Source organism: Lactuca sativa, chromosome 6 (genome assembly GCF_002870075.4).
Source record: "Lactuca sativa cultivar Salinas chromosome 6, Lsat_Salinas_v11, whole genome shotgun sequence".
NCBI classification, from domain to species: domain Eukaryota; kingdom Viridiplantae; phylum Streptophyta; class Magnoliopsida; order Asterales; family Asteraceae; genus Lactuca; species Lactuca sativa.
In genome coordinates this window covers 154,940,385-154,958,209 of record NC_056628.2, presented here as the reverse complement: position 1 = coordinate 154,958,209, position 17,825 = coordinate 154,940,385, and the positions used below count along the sequence as shown (strand labels likewise).

At 33.3% G+C, this 17,825-nt stretch overlaps 1 protein-coding gene across 1 annotated transcript; it reads right to left on the bottom strand.

Moving 5' to 3' along the window:
* Nucleotides 1-2,862: 2,862 nt before the first annotated feature.
* Nucleotides 2,863-5,490, bottom strand: LOC111901138 (AT-hook motif nuclear-localized protein 5). The gene is made up of 5 exons (XM_052764761.1): nucleotides 4,478-5,490; nucleotides 4,088-4,155; nucleotides 3,819-3,950; nucleotides 3,298-3,459; nucleotides 2,863-3,237 (listed from the first exon to the last, which is right to left on the bottom strand). The coding sequence occupies exons 1-5, from the start codon at nucleotides 5,001-5,003 to the stop codon at nucleotides 3,127-3,129; spliced, it is 999 nt and encodes a 332-aa protein (XP_052620721.1). The 5' UTR covers nucleotides 5,004-5,490; the 3' UTR covers nucleotides 2,863-3,126.
* Nucleotides 5,491-17,825: the final 12,335 nt, after the last annotated feature.

Below are 17,825 nucleotides of genomic sequence, written 5' to 3'. Positions count from 1 at the left end.
ACCAGCCAGCAGAAAAGTGCAGCAGCCCTCCACAGCCCTCCTCCACCTCTTTCTCTTGTCAAGTAATAACCCCAACACCCTCTTCTACATGGATACTTTCTCCGTCGCTCCGAAAGCTGCCAAAGATGAAGAACGAGCCACGAAGGGCTCGTCAGAGACACCAACCGCTACCTCTACCCCGTCTCTTCCTTTCGTCGAGCAAGCACCTCTGACGCCCCATTAGAATCTCTTTCCATTACAGCCTTCACCCCCCTATTTGTTTCTGGCAACGAGGACTCGACTCCTCCTTCTTGTCGAACGGAACAGCCCAAACACCACCTGAGAATCTTCGCTCCTTCTGTCATTTCCGTTTGTGATTTTCGTCGGATCAGAAAAACAGCCAATGGAAGCCGCCGCCTCTTTTCCTTCGCGAATCGTTGCCGGAGGTCGACGTCTGCCCCTCCTCACGATTTCATGAGCCACTCTGATGTCATCGTTGCTACCGATTTGTTTCCTCTTCTCCCGATCAAATGGAGACGCACTCCCTTTCGATTGTTCGTGTGTGTTAAAGTGCAAACCTGTGAATTGATTTCCAAAAACGAAACGAAAAAATAGTTCCTGGCCAAAAATATAAGCCCATGTGCATCATTTTCCAAATTTTATGTGTGTATGTGTTGAAGAACTTGTGTATTTTGAAGAACAAGATAAACGATTGTGTGTTCAAGAGAGAGAGAGAGAGAGAGAGAGAGAGAGAGAGAGAGAATGGGGTGTGGGCCCCACTTTATTATCAATAAAACATTAAATTAAATAGAAAAAAATATAACAAATATATTAAGAGGGCAATTTAGTCATTTTAATTTTGGGGGGACCATTTTTACATACAAACTAGTCCAAAAGGACCACGGATCCAAAAATGTCGAGGTTTGGAGTAAAACCCCAAAAAATGCATACCAAATTGACCATTTTTGCAATTTTGTCTATTGTTTATAAAAAATGTTATTGTTACTGCTGATAAAAAGTTTGATGTTAATTTGATATTTTTTGATAAAAAAATAAATTTTTTTAGTTTGTCTATTATACTTATTTCGTGAGTTTGGACATATTTCCCTCTCTCACTTTTCTATATTATTTTTTTGATCGAATTTTTTAATCAATTTTTTTAGAACATTTAACAAACGCACTCATTATCATATTCTTAAACCAAAGTCATAGAATATTTTCTAGCATTAGCTGATTATTAAATAATAGTTATAATTATATAAAATACATACATAAAAATATTAATCCTAAACTTCGTAATAGTTTTGTTCAGATATATCAAATTCAAGTTTAAGACGTTCTTAAAAAATGTTAACATCACATATAAATACATAAACTAATATTATGGGAATAAAATCATTTGAACATAAGTTGAAAATCCAAATAACAAAAATGATATCGCACACTTAAATATCGAAATACATGGTTTTTGTATATCACGGTTATTGATTCCTAAGTATAATCATAATAATTAACAAAATAAAATTTAGGATTTCATTTTAATCTTAAAAAGCTTGAAGGTGTTTGGTACTCAATTGGTTATTGAATTTATGATCTTAAAATTATATAAAATCTCTTTTGTGCTGTTAGGAAATTTGATTTCACATATCTATGTATTCAACTCCTAGCTTTTGGTAATTGCTTTATGTAACTGAAATCGAAAAACTAATTAAACCAATAATATAAAAAAAAAGGTTTTGGAGCTTGAATCTGTAAATTTTCCCAAAGGTGGACAAAACATTTTGTTATTATTTATATTATTCCCAGTAAAAAAAAATACTATACGATTTCCTTGTATGTGTAATGTTTAAAAAAATGTTTCATGCGTAAATCAATATGAAGCCAAAAGATGCGAAAGTTAAATCGATGTCTATTATTTAAACTAAAAGAATATATGCATGTTTTTGCCTTGACTAAATTAAGTTATATAAACTTGGTGCAGTGAAGAAATAGCTTTTACAACTATTTGTTTTTTCTTTTTTCAATAAATATAGGCGGACAAAGAATTGTCCAATCATAAATAAATGTAGGCATAATAATTAGATTGTTTATATCGATGTCTATGTTTAAACTAAAATGATATAATCATGTTTTTTATACAACTAGTCTTGAAATAAAATATATTTTAGGACTAAACTGAAAAAAAAAAATATTAAATGTAGAGTCTTTTATGAAATAAAAATACTTAATTTTCCTTCGTAAGTCGTGACCTGTGAGAGTCTAAAATAACAAGTACCAGGTAAAGTTAAGTATTTTTTCGAAAAAGAAAAAAGTTTTAGGTCTAAAAAGGAAAAAAAATCAAAATATAAAGTCTTTTATGGAAATAACCTCTTATTTTTTTATAAACAATAAAAAATGTTATAGGCGTGTTTGACAAAAGTAGCTGTTAGCTGGAAACGGGTAGCAGTTAGCTGGTAGCGTGTAGCTGTAGCTTTTATTTGTTATATGAATGTTTGGCAAAAGTAGCTGGAAACTTTTGAAATATATAAAATTACATAAAAGGACAATTGATTAAAAATAAAAATATATATATAAATATATTTTTAAAGGTAATTATGGAAATTGATTTCAAAAGCTCCGGAACGTTTTGTTAAAAACTACGTGAAGTAGCTTTTAGAATCGGAGCGTTTTGTTAAAACTAAAAGCTAAACGTTCATACTGCCAAACGAAACTTTTTGTTAAACTAGAACATTTTGTCAAAAGCTAAAAACTAGAAGCTCCCAAACGCTTCCAAAAGCTCCGTGCCAAACACGCCCTATATCCATATATTTAACATCATAACATCAACTCCTTTTCTATTATTGTTGCAATTCACGAAACATTATAAAATTAGCAAAAAAAAAGTTCCACAAAAACCCTAAGAAAAATAAAATTAATCCAGAAACTTTTAGATCCCAGTTCACCAAATGATCCTAGCTAGCTACAGATGGGCAAATGTGCAACTCAAGATTACTGATAAAAATAAAAAATAAAAAAGTTCTACGACTAAAATAAAACATAAACATGTCGACTTCTTTTTGTTACAAATTAACAGAGAACCCATCGCCAATCATCTACATATGATACACGAACATGAGAACATGAACATGAAGGGAGATGTCGACACTTCTAGTTGAGTTGAACTCCAGGGCTCTTTTCATCACCCGATAACGGCGGCTCAATGGCGGCCTTTGCCTTCGAATTATCTCCACCACCATACACAAAACTACAAACCACCACCTGCCGCCAACAAACGTAAGATCCCGGTTAACCAAAATAAAGAATGTACAAAAACAGTACCTGAACAAGGGTGGAGGCGGTAAGTTTGCCGCCAATTGCACCGCCAATCACTTGACCTTCAGAGTTACAAAGAGAAATACTAAGACCGCCAGTCCGGTTGCGGGGGCTACCAGTTTCCGCCAGCAGATAAGAACCCGATAAGCATAATATCTCAAAACGACCCTAAAAAACGATCATAAGAAAATAAAATAAATTAATAATCATGAGTTTATATATATATATATATATATATATATATATATATATATATATATATATATATATATATATATATATATAATTCCTTAGTCTTGGGTTCTAAAAAGAACCCAAAATTCATGTCATGTCTCTGATTTGTAGGTGGTTACAAGTTGTTACAAAGCATGTAACCGTTTTGTAACCACCTCTAACCGTTTTGTAACAACCTGTAACCACCTACAAATCACACGAATTTAGAGGTGGTTACAAAACGGTTAGACTTTACAAATCACAGTCATCGGATGAATTTGATCCGAGGGTTGAGATGGATTGAGGGGCCCAACCTCATAAGTCACAGTGCCACCGGAAGATGTAAGTTGGCGTAATGTGACGGTGGAAACGGACCCGTTGCCTGACAAGATGCATAGAGCCCTTTGCCTTTGTTGTGCAAATGATAATATCTTTTCCGCAACATCCTTCAACATAAAATTGAGTATTTCAGATATTTGATTAATAGTCGAACAATATTCTTTAAAATGATCTAGCAAAAAAAAAAAAACATTGTGTTTGTTTTGATAATTATAGTGTTTTGTTATAAATATTATCTGCGTACTTCTCCTATTGATATGTGGATTATGTGAGGCGTGAAAGCCGATCCAGCCGAATTATGCATCCATTCGCCTGCAACAATGATACAATGAGAATTCATTAAATTGATAAAATTCTATCAAGTCGTATAGCTTATCAAATTAAGTCATGGCAGGATAAGTTCAAAAGAAACAACACCTTTGAAGATTATATCTAGTGAATTTTGTAATATATTTATATAAAAAATGAGATGGAATAGGGTAAAATAAAATTATGAAATACTAAAAAATAAATAACTTTTTAACCATGATGTTATTAAAAGATTATATAATCAAAAACATAACCAATACATTACCAATGCATAATACTCACTTTTTATTGATAGGATTCAAAACTTAAAAACTGTACGACATACCACAATTTGCAAGCTGCTGCTTCCTTCCACTGCCAGGAGGCCTCCCCCTCTTCTTCTGTGTCCCCGGTGTGTTTTGATCCGGCGAAGTGGCCGGAGGTACAGGCTTTAGTAGTGCCAACGCCGTATTGGAGGCATCAGGGGCATACTTTCTTGGTCTCCCTCGTTTTTTCTTCATAACAGAGTCGCTCCCACTTCCACTTCCAGGGGTGGGAATGGGGATGGAGACTGCAACACCACCGTCATCAGTCCCACCACTGCCACCGCCACCACCACCGCCGCCGATGTTAAGGCTATGAGGGAAACTAGGAGGTGGGTTGTGTTCCAAATGGAACGAAGGACCCATTGAAGGAGGAGCTACCCTGATTTGGGTATGATTATGAGGAGATAAAGTGGGGTTTAATTGAGTTTTGAAACCAGGTGGAGGGGTATGGAACCCTCCACCTTGATTACCCGACCCGGCATTAGAACCCGACCCACGAAACCCTCTATTCAGATAAAACGAAGGGATTCCGTCCCTTCCGTCCATGCATTTACTCCCAAATCTAACACCCACCCACAAAAGATAAACAAAAAATTGTCCACAGACACCTCTAAATTTTTCAAAAAAAATCCGACCTAAAAACCAAAATTGAGCACGAAACAAGCAAAAACAACGAATTTAAACAGCAACCCACAAACGAAAAACGAAAATTTCTCAAGGGTTTTACATGGGTTTCTCGAGAAATCAAATTTAACCCATAAAGTGAAGGGATTTACAAACGATTCAAGCTCTATGAGCTCAAAACAGAAAAACAGGGTGCTAAAATTGACAGAATGTAGAAACAGAGAAGTAATTAGCACACACGAACCTGTGTACGATGGCAAGAGGGAGAGGTGTTGAGGTGTTTGTGAAAGTGAGAATGAGAATGAAAAAACCCTAGATTTGAAATTGCAGATGAAATGATAAAAGGAAAAGGAGTTTTGGGAAAGAGAAAGATGAAGGAGGGTAAAGACAAAAGTGAAACGGGTTTGAGGTCTTTTGAATGATATAGTACTTGGAAACAACTACAAATGACAAAACCTTTTTTTTTATAAGAATTAAAAAGAAAAGAAAAGCAAGAAAAAAAAGCAATGAATTGCAAAAAGGTCATCTCATGTATTACCATAGTCAAACCTTACTTTTAGGATAAGTTTTATATTTTTTTCTTCAAATTAACAATTATGTGGTCAGTATAAACTCTTTTTATATTTTATTTTTTATTAGAAAATACATATTAAGTATTCAAGTTAATAAGAAATTTATTACTTAAGATTTTTCAAAGTTTATTATGTTAAATAAACTATGTAAAATTAAAAAAAAAGTATTTTGTGGATTTTTTTTACATTCTTTGTAAAGTTGTAATTTTAATAAATAAGGTTTTTTCATACTTTTAATACTATTTTATTTAAACTTTATTATAGATACTATTTGTTAAAATAATTGTTTTGTTGTTATGATGATAACATGACATCAATTGAAAAAGCTCTACCGTTATTATGAATGGTTTCATATATTTTTTATGAAAAAAATATAACTGTACTTGTATGTTATAAGATTAATGTTAATTACTAATAATTTAGATAGTGTGTCGAAAATGATTAATCTCCAACACATATATAAAATGTATGTTTAATTCGTAAATTTAAATTTTACAACATTTACTTTTTTATATATATCATAAAATGTATGTTTATTTCATAAAAATAAAATTTTCAATTTTATTTTTTTTACAAGAAAACATCATACTTTACGAAATGAAATTCATTTAACGAAAGCCTTTTAAATGTTTTTTTATTGATGAACATTCATAAAGGAAATATTTAAATAAAAAAACGCCTTGCAAAGTTCATTAAATAACATTTGATACTTTTTTATATTTGTTCAAAATGAGATTATTTCTAATAGGATCCACATTTATTTTGTTAATTTTTTTTATTAATAAAACTTAAAATAGATTATGATAGCATGAGTCATGTTGATAAAAATAAAATTGCACTTGTACATTTTGTATAAAATTTATTTATAGTTAAAACTACAAAGAAAAAACAAATATCATAGTTTACAAACTCATTAACATTTTCATAAACTTTATGGATTTGTTATATCATATGAACATGGTTGTATGCCATAAACATTGTGATTTCCATTTTCTTGTTTTCTAAGTTATAGGTGTTGATTAGTGTTAAATCCATGATGTACTTGTAACAATTAGTTATCTTTGATTGACAAGTCTATAATATCTTTTTGTATATTTCGTTGGCACAAACTCTCTTTTATAAATTATTGATGTGACTTCATTACACATAAGATACCCAAATTCAGCATTTTTTTTTTTATGTTTTATGAGATAATAAATGAGTCAACGAAACATAAAAATATCACCATATTAACAAAATATCGAAAAGGAATTTTCATAAAACGGATAAAGGGATGGGGTTGTTGAGGGTGTGAAGAGTAAATGCTGGTGGGTTCATATGTGAGTCATGGGCAAGATGGTGTAAGGTGAGGAAGCTAGTACAATTGTAGGACAGAATACCCTACACGTAGTCCTCTTTTGCCTATTTAAAATACCTTTAAACGTAGAACTTATGTTTGTTGTCCGTTAATGTTCTAAAAGAAATTATTAGATAGTACATGATTTTGCAACTCCAATTTAAAACCTACTAAAGCGGGTCTGGATGCACACGTTTAACTTGGTTGATTACCCATGTGGTCAAACCGCATGGCCTTAGTACCGCCTAAAAGGGATGAGAATTTGACCCAGAAATCTGAACCGAACCAAATAAAGTCCGAATAAGCAATTCGATTCAGGTTTTGGGTATTTATATTATACTTATTCGGTTATCAGGTTATTCGGTCTGGGTTATCCAAATAAGAGTTTATTCAGTTCTAAATACCCGAATCGAATAAGCATTCATCGCCCCCCTTCTCCAATCAACATAAATCGAAATAATGATTCACATTTCTGTCCTAATCATTCATAACAGAAAAAAAAAAAAAAAACTTACACTTGTTCTCCTTGTTTCAAAATCGACCAATCTTCTCAATTATTTCCAAATTCGAAATCACTTATGTCAATCCTTCATCTTGTTTCATACTTTCAAAAATCGACCATTCATATTGTCTCTAATGATTCACGAATTCTTATTTTGTCTAGTTATGGAAAATTGGGCCCCAACTCAAGAAATTCAAATAAGAATTAATTTATATTATGTTAATCTATTATGCAATTGTTATTCTATCAATGTGTTATTATGTTATGTTAATCTATGAATGTTTATATTGACGTATAAAAGTATTTTTATTCTATTATGCGGGTTATTTGGGTTATAGAATCGTAATACGATTTATTCAGTTCTTTTCGGTTATATTAGGTCCTTAATCATATTGTACATGTTATTTGGGTTATTCGGTATTGGTTAATCGGACCGGTTTTCGGTTAATGAAATTACCCTCATTCGGTTTTCAAATTATTCAGGTTCGGGTTGGGTCGGTCCGTCTTCGACCTGAATAACATCCCTACCGCCTAACACCGTACCCATACAGTAACACCACACCCTGTGGTGGGGAATTTGTGCGGTGACACAAACACATCTCTCTCTCTCTCTCTCTCTCTCTCTCTCTCTCTCTCTTTCCCATTTCAACTGTAACATCCTAAAAATCAGAGTAAAATTTTCATTTTTCCAAAACAACCCAAGACAATAATTGTTTACAAAAACATTGCTTTAAAAGTGTAATTCATAAATCAAATTATCCCAAAATCCAATAACATAAAATCTGAAGGATGTGCACGATCACGCCTTCGTTTTATCATGATCTTCTGAAGTACCTGAAACAATAAACTAAAATTGTAATCCAAAGCTTAGTGAGTTCTCCAAGGTACCACCACACAAAACATATAACCAAATAGATATTGGGTCCATAACCTACTTGTTTGATTACCCCTGACCCACAACCTTCTAGTTGGAGTGCCCCGACCCATAACCTTTCGGTTGGATTGCCTAATACATATTGGGTCCACAAACTTTCGGTTGGATTACCCCTAACCCACAACTGTTGTTGGATTAGCTTCTAAGTCCATAACTATTTTGGTATGTACTTGACCCGATGGTGCATGGTCCTTTTGGGTTGCCTTCACCAAAGCAACTTGATAGGATGAATTATGGAGAGAGAGGATTAATTATGATTTATTGATATATTATGAGAATAATATATTAAAAGAGAAATCATATTGTTTAATTAATATTAGTCGATAATTAATTAAGAATTAATTTTGTGGTTAAAAGATATTAATTAAATAAAGGGGAATGGAACTGTCAATTGTGTGATAGTTAAATATTGGGCTAATAGACTCCATATTAGAGGAGCGGACGAATTCTATGGGGAAACCCATTAGAAATCGTCCAAGGCCTCTAATGAGGATGTCCATGGGCTGTTTAGGGCCTAAGTAGTCAAATTAGGGTTTCATTGTTAGATAACCCTAATAGCCTACATATATAAGGAACCCCTGAGGCCCCAAAAACGTGGTGAACTGATTCCTTAGGGTTTCTAGACGTTTTTGGGTGCCTCTCCTCTTCTCCTTCTTCATCCTCTTGCTCTTGGTGTTTGTGAGTCGTTAGAGGTGTCATTTGTGACACTAAGCTTTCAGAAGCCAATTACAAGAAGGAATAGATTGTTATTGCTACATAACAATCAAATGTAATATCTAAACCCTAATTTCGTTCATAGTGTGCTAGACTGTGACATCCCCAAAATCACGGCCAGAAAAGACCGGTTTCATTTATGCTTTTAGAATAATTTCAGAGTAAATCCTTTTGATTTAAAAGAGTTGCAGAATTTGTTCACAAAAACAAAACGTGATAAAATAATATTTACCAAAACATTTCATAAAGAAATGTATTTTCATTATATAATCAAAACTCGGGATATCATGTTCCGATACATATCATAAAGCATAAATGATAACATTACAGGTCATTCAACAAATATATACATATACAAACTTGTAAACAAAACAACTTGATGATTCATCCATCTTATGCCCTTGCGCCACTTCCTGTAATACAAATAAACTGAGTGGGTCAGGCTTGGGAGCTTGGTGAGCATATAGGGTTTTCAACCCACAATAAATAATTATATTTAATTCCACCAACCAACAATAACCCAATTACTCATTCCCGTTATTCTCACTTTACGTCCCTAAAACAACTAAAACAAGGGACCTAGTCTCAGAATATTTCATCGGGGCGACAACACATGCTTCGGGGGTTCCTCAGCAATATAAGTCAAATAAGGCAACCATGAGGGGGATGGAGTACAGCGAATGAACACCCAAGTTCATTAACACCTACAGGTGGCGAACCTGCTAGCGTTCCACAGGACTGTCTAGAAAAGTCTGTGGTTGTCATCTAAACTCCGCTAAATGACTGAATCAGCAACAACATCGAGGCCTCTCATTTGTTTATCACACAACTATCTACCCATGTTCTACCCGACATATTAATAGATAAAAATATATATTTTTATACATGGTTTAAAACCTGTATAGCATTCTCATTCAATACATATTCCACATAATAGATGAGGCACACACACGTAACACGTATTTCATAGAGAATAAATCAGATCTATGAGATAGAAGAAAGTGAATATACATTCACACATATAACAACAAAATATACACATAACACGTATTTTATATAAAATACTTCATAATTATGCGTTAGAAGAAAGTAACCACACACTCACTTGATCAGAAGATGATCGGACAACACTACGGCTTGTAGAAGTAGTATTCTTTGGCAGATCTGGAAGATCATCACAAAAACCGGACTTCTCGCGGGCAGAGCTTCGGCTCGGGAATTGAACTTCTCGGGATCTTCGGGGCTTCGGGACTTGCTTCGGGGCTCGGGAATGATACCGGGGCTTCGGGATAATTCTTGCACGAAAAACGATGCAAAAACGCGAGAGAAAGGGAAGAAATGAGCAAAGAACTCGGCTGCCCTCGACATCCTTTTATAGGGGGCTGGAAACCCAAATTACGCTGGGCGTAAATTACATTACGTTGGGCGTAATGTGGATCAGCTCGCTGACTCCCCCCTTTGGATAATATCGGATAATTTTTATTTAAATTAAATATCGAAAATATTTAATAAACTTCAAAAATTCATATCTTCCTCATACGAACTTCGTTTTCGACGTTCTTTATATCCCCGCATAGGTGAGACTACGCTCTACAACTTTCGTTTAGACTCGGTCGGCTAATTTTGACTTTATTTTTATTATTTATTTTTAGTAGGCCGAGACAGGAAAACTCCGTTATAAAATCATAACTTTTTCATCCGACGTCCGTTTTCGCCTATCTTTTTATCGTTTCAATACAATTAACGAGATCTTCGATTCTCGTTTAGATTGTTTCGGCTAAAAACAGTTCGATCTCAAATCGAGTATTCGGGCTGCATACTGCTAAGTCGAAACTTCGAAAAATCATAACTTCCTCATACGAAGTCAGATTTTGGCGTTCTTTTTATGCATGCTCTCGGTTTAACGAACTCTACGACTTTCGTTTAGATCACTAAGGCTAATTATTGATCTAACGTAAATTTCACTTTTTACGTCATTCAGGGTTGCCGGTTCTGTCGCGAAACTTCGACGGGTCATAACTTCTTCGTTATAACTCGGATTTCAGCATTCTTTATATTTTCGGAATCCTTGTTTCGACCACTACATCTTTATGCGAAGATATCATGCTTATCTCATACTTTAATTTTGACGCTTATTTTATTCTTAATTCATTAAATTATAATATTTAAGAAAATAAACACATAATTCACATAATACTCAAATATTTCATCATTAATACTCCAAAAAGAGTTACAAGGGTTAACCTAGACTATTACATCGATGATAATGCCTAGCCTGGAAACGCAGGCGTTACTTAGACCTAGGGTTTGAGAGCTTATGATGATTATTGCATGTACAATTAGATAAACCTAGATCCAAAGTTTCCGTTTTTGCATGTGCACCATAAGATTGATGTAGTGCTCATAACCCATAAGTGGTATTAGAGCCTAGGGTGTTCTTCTATTGTATTTGATGCAAATTAAGTTTTCAAAGTTGAAAATTTGTGAATTTCGAATCTGACATGATTCACGTCTTGAACATAGTGTGTTCACCTCGTGAATTCACTATGGCAGCAGATTTTCGAATTAAACCAGACTCATGTCGTGAACACAGTGTGTTCACCTCGTGAATCCAGTCTGACAGCACAATTTTGAGATTTTTGCCTTAATTTGCTTTTGATAATTACCTTAAATTGTTTTTTTCAAATTAAAATCAGATTTTTATATTATGGTAATTGATATCCTAATCAAATTAATGGATAATTGTAAATTTAAGATAATTACTTGTTTTATAAGATAAAGATTGATTATTTGTAATTTTGATTTGAATTATATTGTAAAAAATTAAATTATGTCAAATTTAGATAATTCAAATTTTTGATTACTTTTATTATTTGTAATTTAATCTAGATAGTTTTGAAAAGTTTCAAAACGTGCCCTCAATTTTTGGAATTTAAATTTTGATTAAAAGTTTAATTTTGAAATATTTAAATTCTAAACCCTAATGTTTTGAAATGGTTCAAGACTTGCCCTCAAATTTTGGAATTTAAAATTTGATTAAAAGTTCGATGTTGAAATATTAAATTCTAAAACCCTAGTATTTTGAAAAGTTCAAATTACACCCTTATGGTTTTATTAAATTAATGAAGTGTATAATTAAAAGAGAGTTAATAAATCCATAAAGTTTTGGTTTACATTTAATTAATTTAAAAGTATAATTTATTAAATTAGACCACATAGTATTTTAAAAGTATAAAATACACCCTTATACTATATATAAAATTAAAAGTCTAATATTATATATGTATAACTTAAATGCTAGTATTATCGTTAGTAGGTCTCATTCACGAAGTTGATCTATAAGGGGGGTATAAGGTTATGACCTATAAAATGGTCGTTTAATGGGTGTCCACTCTCATCCACCGCTTCCTTGAATGGTGGATGGTCGTTAGCCTAACGGGTAGGATAGGGCAAACCCTTTCCATCAAAAGTATAATGAAGTATAAAGTAACTAAATGTTTTTACAAAAATTCTCAATCTTAGTTACTTTAGACAAAAGTGAATTTCATGCAGTTCCATGAAATTACACTTTGTACCCTTGCGAAGACGTTAGTGTAGCGTGTGTGGTTGACTGACACACTAAATGGTTCTAAGCAAAGGTTGCAAAGGGTGACTCAATGTTTGTCATAGTTCGGTGGAGCGTGTGTGGTTAACCGGCACATCTAATAGGTGACTATAACATTGGGGGCACCATGTAAGTTTACATGGTTATTCACACCCTGTTTTGTGATCCTCGGCATCCCAGTCACAAATCGAGAGGCATATCGAGATTTAAACATGTCATTGAAGAGTTCAATGAATCTCAAAGGATCTAGGAGTTTTTCAATATATTTAAAACCTAATCTTCTTTTCGTTTTTCATGGTGGAAAATTAGTGAATCGCCATTCACTTACCTTCAAATGTTATGCGATTTGGGTTACGACATCCTTCTCCCAAGTTGTAGAGTATTGTGTTGGGTCCTAACCTTAATGTCTCATTTGGGTGATTTATTAAGGACTCAATCAATCAACTAACTTGATTTTTCTCCCGTTTTGTATATGTCTGAATCTAACCATGGTCTTCCTGAATCCTACGGAAAAGGTTTTCCTGCTCAAAGTGAAAGTCTGTTACACAATGAAGGTGAAAGATCAATCCATGCATTGTGGACTATCTTGGTTTCACTTCCTCCACCTCCTCCTGTTGTTCTCCCAAACCCATAAGATCAAAGAATTGAAATTTTCAAAATAACTTAAGCCTTGTTGGCAATGAAACATGAAGATGGAAAATCCATGTGCGCTCACGTCCTAGGGATGAAATCACACATCGATAGGTTCACAATGTTAGGTGCATTTTTTCCAAAGAAGTTGGTTGTAGACTGGGTTCTTCGGTCACTCCCTAAATCATATGATAAGTTCATAAGAGAGTATTATATGATAGATCTTGACGCGACCCTTATTTACCTAACTTACATGCTTATTGTTGCTGAATTAGAAATGATTTGGCAAAGTAATGGAGCATATTTGTCTGGTAATTCAACTAACCATGCTTCCGTGGTCGCTCCAGGAGAAGCCACCTGTTTCTGCTGCCAAGAGAAGGGGCGTTGGATACGAAGCTGCCCATAGGACCTGAAGAATCTAAGAGATGGGAGAGTCAAGAAGTATGGCTCTACTTCGGGTAAAATCCATTATCTAACTCCATTAAGTTCCTATTCATTGATTCTTAATACATAATGTGATAAGATTACATTTGAATGTTTTGCAGGATCAGAGAAAAGAGAGGAAGCTTGATGGAAGAGCAAGATGAATCTGATCACGAAGAAATGGATCACGATCGCAGCAATAAAATAAATTTTTTAGGAATATTTGATTACATAGTTTTTTCAGTTGATTTTGCATTGTAAGGACATGTTTTCCATTACTTTTATGAATAAAATAAATTTTTTGATTTGTCTTATATCCTGGCAATGAAATCGTTGTGAAAAAAATTGGTGTTTATGTATTTCTATAAATAGATGTGATTCTTAGTTATGTTATTTACGGTAGCGTCAAAAAAATTTCTAAGTAAGGAAAGATTCCCATCACCCAAGTTTCAATTGGACAAAAACTTGGAATCATATGATTTAAATCATGTGATGTGTGGAAATCTTGATACTTAGGAAATTAAGACTAATTCCTTGATCACACAAGTATGTGAGTCAAGTGAAGAACTAAAGGAATAGAACACAATGTTTTGCACTAGTCAAGTCCACCACAAATAACAATGAGACTATTCATCATAATTTACCAAAAGTCTGGTAAATGTGGTTATACTTACAAGATTAAGTGTAATTCTGAATCATTGAAAAGTTTTAATGAATTGCAGAATGAATAAGAAGAATCAACGAAGGTAGAAAGATAAAAGGTTTCTCAAATCCAAGAAGAAGGGAGAGTACTTTTGTATCAGATTTTGTGATCGTCTTAATGATTAAAGACCATATCACAATTGATCCTCTAAAATCAAGTCTTAGAGTCGCACTCTAAGATTGTGAATTGAGTGACACATCTTAAGAAGTTCTAACACACTCATCAAATGTGAAGTAGAAAAATTGTTTTTTTTCTTACTCTTGCACATTTGAAATTGGTAAATTGTGATGTCTTGGATAAGACAGAGACCAACTAATACCAATTGCGTGTAGTGTTTGTCTTGATACGAATCCACACTAACTCTTGAATATTTGTTTGTCAAGAAATGTTTTCTTGACAAGAGAATCTTATATGTCAAGAGGACAGTAGGAGTCTAAATGATCTTGAAAAGTTTCAAGAACAAATCAAGAGTAAACCTATCATTAAACACTAGCATACAACTTGAGGTTTGTAACCTATCGTATTCTTGTTTTTGTTCCAATTCAGTTGAGTTGATTATGCATATGAGTTCTATGAGTTCTCAATAGACTACATAAGGCAAGCACCTTGTTCAATGAAAGTACATTGACTGGTATAGGTGAGCTGCTAAATAACTTGGAAGCAATGGTGGGACCCTCGAAGGCAAGAAATCAAGAATGAACAAGTTATGTCCATAGGAGTTTGGATTTGTCACAAACATTAACTTACAATTACGGTTATGGCAAATTCACATGGATAGGGACACATATACTATAAAATCTAAGTGTCATAAGGTTTCTCCCCTTAATGAAAATGATTGTGAGGAAATGTTTTCACTAAAAGAGATTTTAAGGAGATAGCGATTATGTAAATTGCATTCTCAAATTCGATTATGATTACGGCATCCCTCTTCATAGTTCGAATTGTGAGATTTGGAAATTAGTCTGAACATTTGGGACTTAGTAATATAAGTTCTGAATTAGTTTAGACACACTTGTGAGTTGTCTAAGGAAAGGTATGTGATTTTGAGAAGCTTAGATAAAGGCTTATCGAAGCATATCGTATTAGAAACAATGAACTTTGGAAGTCAATAAGTATTGTTTTCTAGAAGTTTAGCTAGTTTCTAAATACGTGTCAAAGCTAGTGGGAGCATAAATTTTATGTTGGAATGGATATAATCATCATGTTAGTGGGAGCATGATTATTATTTAAGTATTTCAAGTTGACAATATTAATTATAGAAAAACAAAAGTTTCACTTTACAAAGTTGTAGGGGTTGAAAAGTTGTTTTTGCTATAATTAAGGGAGAGAATGTTATACTTCGTTTCCAATCTAAAAGCTTAGATAGAGAAAATTTTAATTGAATTTATTCAAGGGTATATTTATTATTTGCATTCTCAAAGTTCGATTATGATTACTGTTGGATTAATGTTCTAAGTCCATAACTATAATTGGTAAGACTTGACCCGACCCGGCATGGTCCATTTGGGTTGCATGGCATCATGCACTTGGATAGACTAAAATGAGAGAAATAACACTTAAGGTTTATTAATATATTATAAGTTATAATATATTAATAGAGATTATTTAATTAGTATTGATCAAGAAATAATATAGAATTAATTAAGTGATCAAAAGAAGACTAATTAAATATATGGGTTGATTGTGTAAATCATCCATACTTATATAGTGGGCTAATGCTCCATGGATTATCAAGTTGGGCTCAAACCCATTGGATGCTCCATGGTGTATTTGAACCCATGGATCCAAGGAAATGGAAAGCCATGACAATTAGGGTTTACCCTAATTGTAACAACTATATAAGCATCTTATTGATGTGAGAAATCGGCGACTAGATATGCATGGAGGGCAAGACGATTCTTGAAGTGTTCAAATTTCTCTCTAAGTTATTCCAAGTGCTTATGGTGTTGTGTGAACCATTTGAGGTGTCACACTTGGGGCACTAGGCACTCAAGCTTCATGAAGACAAGCACCAACAAAAGGTATGTTATTCTAACTTGTGTTATTCAAAGTTTTGTATGCTAGAATAGAACAATACCTTGGAAAGTTGATATTTGCATGTATAATAGAGAAAACATAGATCCAAGGTATTTAGGGTTGCATGTACACTTAGGAGTGTTAGATTGCTCAAAACCCAACAGTGGTATCAGAGCCTAGGCTTGTTTTCTTTTTGTACTTGCTTAAACTGCTTAAAAATCGACTTTTGGTGCTGTCTGCCCAGCAGACTCGCCGAGTCCATGAAGGGACTCGACGAGTCCAAGGCAAAATGCATCCAACTCGCCGAGTTGGACCCCCAGACAGCATATTTTCGAGTTTTGGTGTTGGAATTGGTCTAGAATCATTACCTTTGACTGTTTTGGGCTTATAAAACTTGTTTTGAATGTGGTAATGATTATGTTAATCCAATTTCAATGTTATAATAAAAGTTTCAAGTTTATATGTGTTCATGTTATTCTTGAAAATTGTTGATTATGAATGATCATGCTTATGAGTTTTGCTAGATCATAGGAATTGTGTGCAAATTGTTTGGTGATATAATTCGTGATCTTGTTGAAAGTTGTATGTAGTTCATAACTTGTCCTCAAGTTATGAATTTTCAAGAATTTTATGTTTCCTTGATTTATGAGTTAGTTTAGATTGATAATGAAAAAAAATATATGTTTTAGTTGTTTTCAATCCATATTAGTCTAAAAGTTCATAAAATATGTTTTTGTAACTTGTCTTCAAGTTATGTGAAAAGTCATATTTATGAATCTTAAAAACTCATAAAAGTTTTGTAGGTTACATAAAATGTAAGAGTTTTTTCCATTAAATAGTTTAATGACTTCATAACTTGTCCTCAAGTTATGGATGTTGAAGAGACACTTCTTTAAGGTGTTTTTAAAGAATAAGGGGTTACATTAAAATGAAGAGTCTTCATTTTAATGAACCATTAAACTCATAAGTTATGATTTAAAGAGTCTTGAAATAGTTTCAAAACTTGCCCTCAAGTTTTGGAATTTGAAAAGTTACTCCTCATGTATACTTTAATTCCAAATTGAACATTGAAATTTTAAAAAGTTTAAAATTCAACCCTTATACTATTATTATAATTTTAATTATATAGATATGTATAAGAGGAAGTCAATCTTACCGTTAGTAGGCCTCATTCACGAAGTCGGTCTATAAGGGGGGTATAAGGTTACTGCCTATAAAATGGCAATTTAATGGGTGTCCACTCTCACCCACCGCTTCCTTAACTGGTGGAGGGTCGTTAGCTGAACGGGTAGGAATGGACTATAATTCTC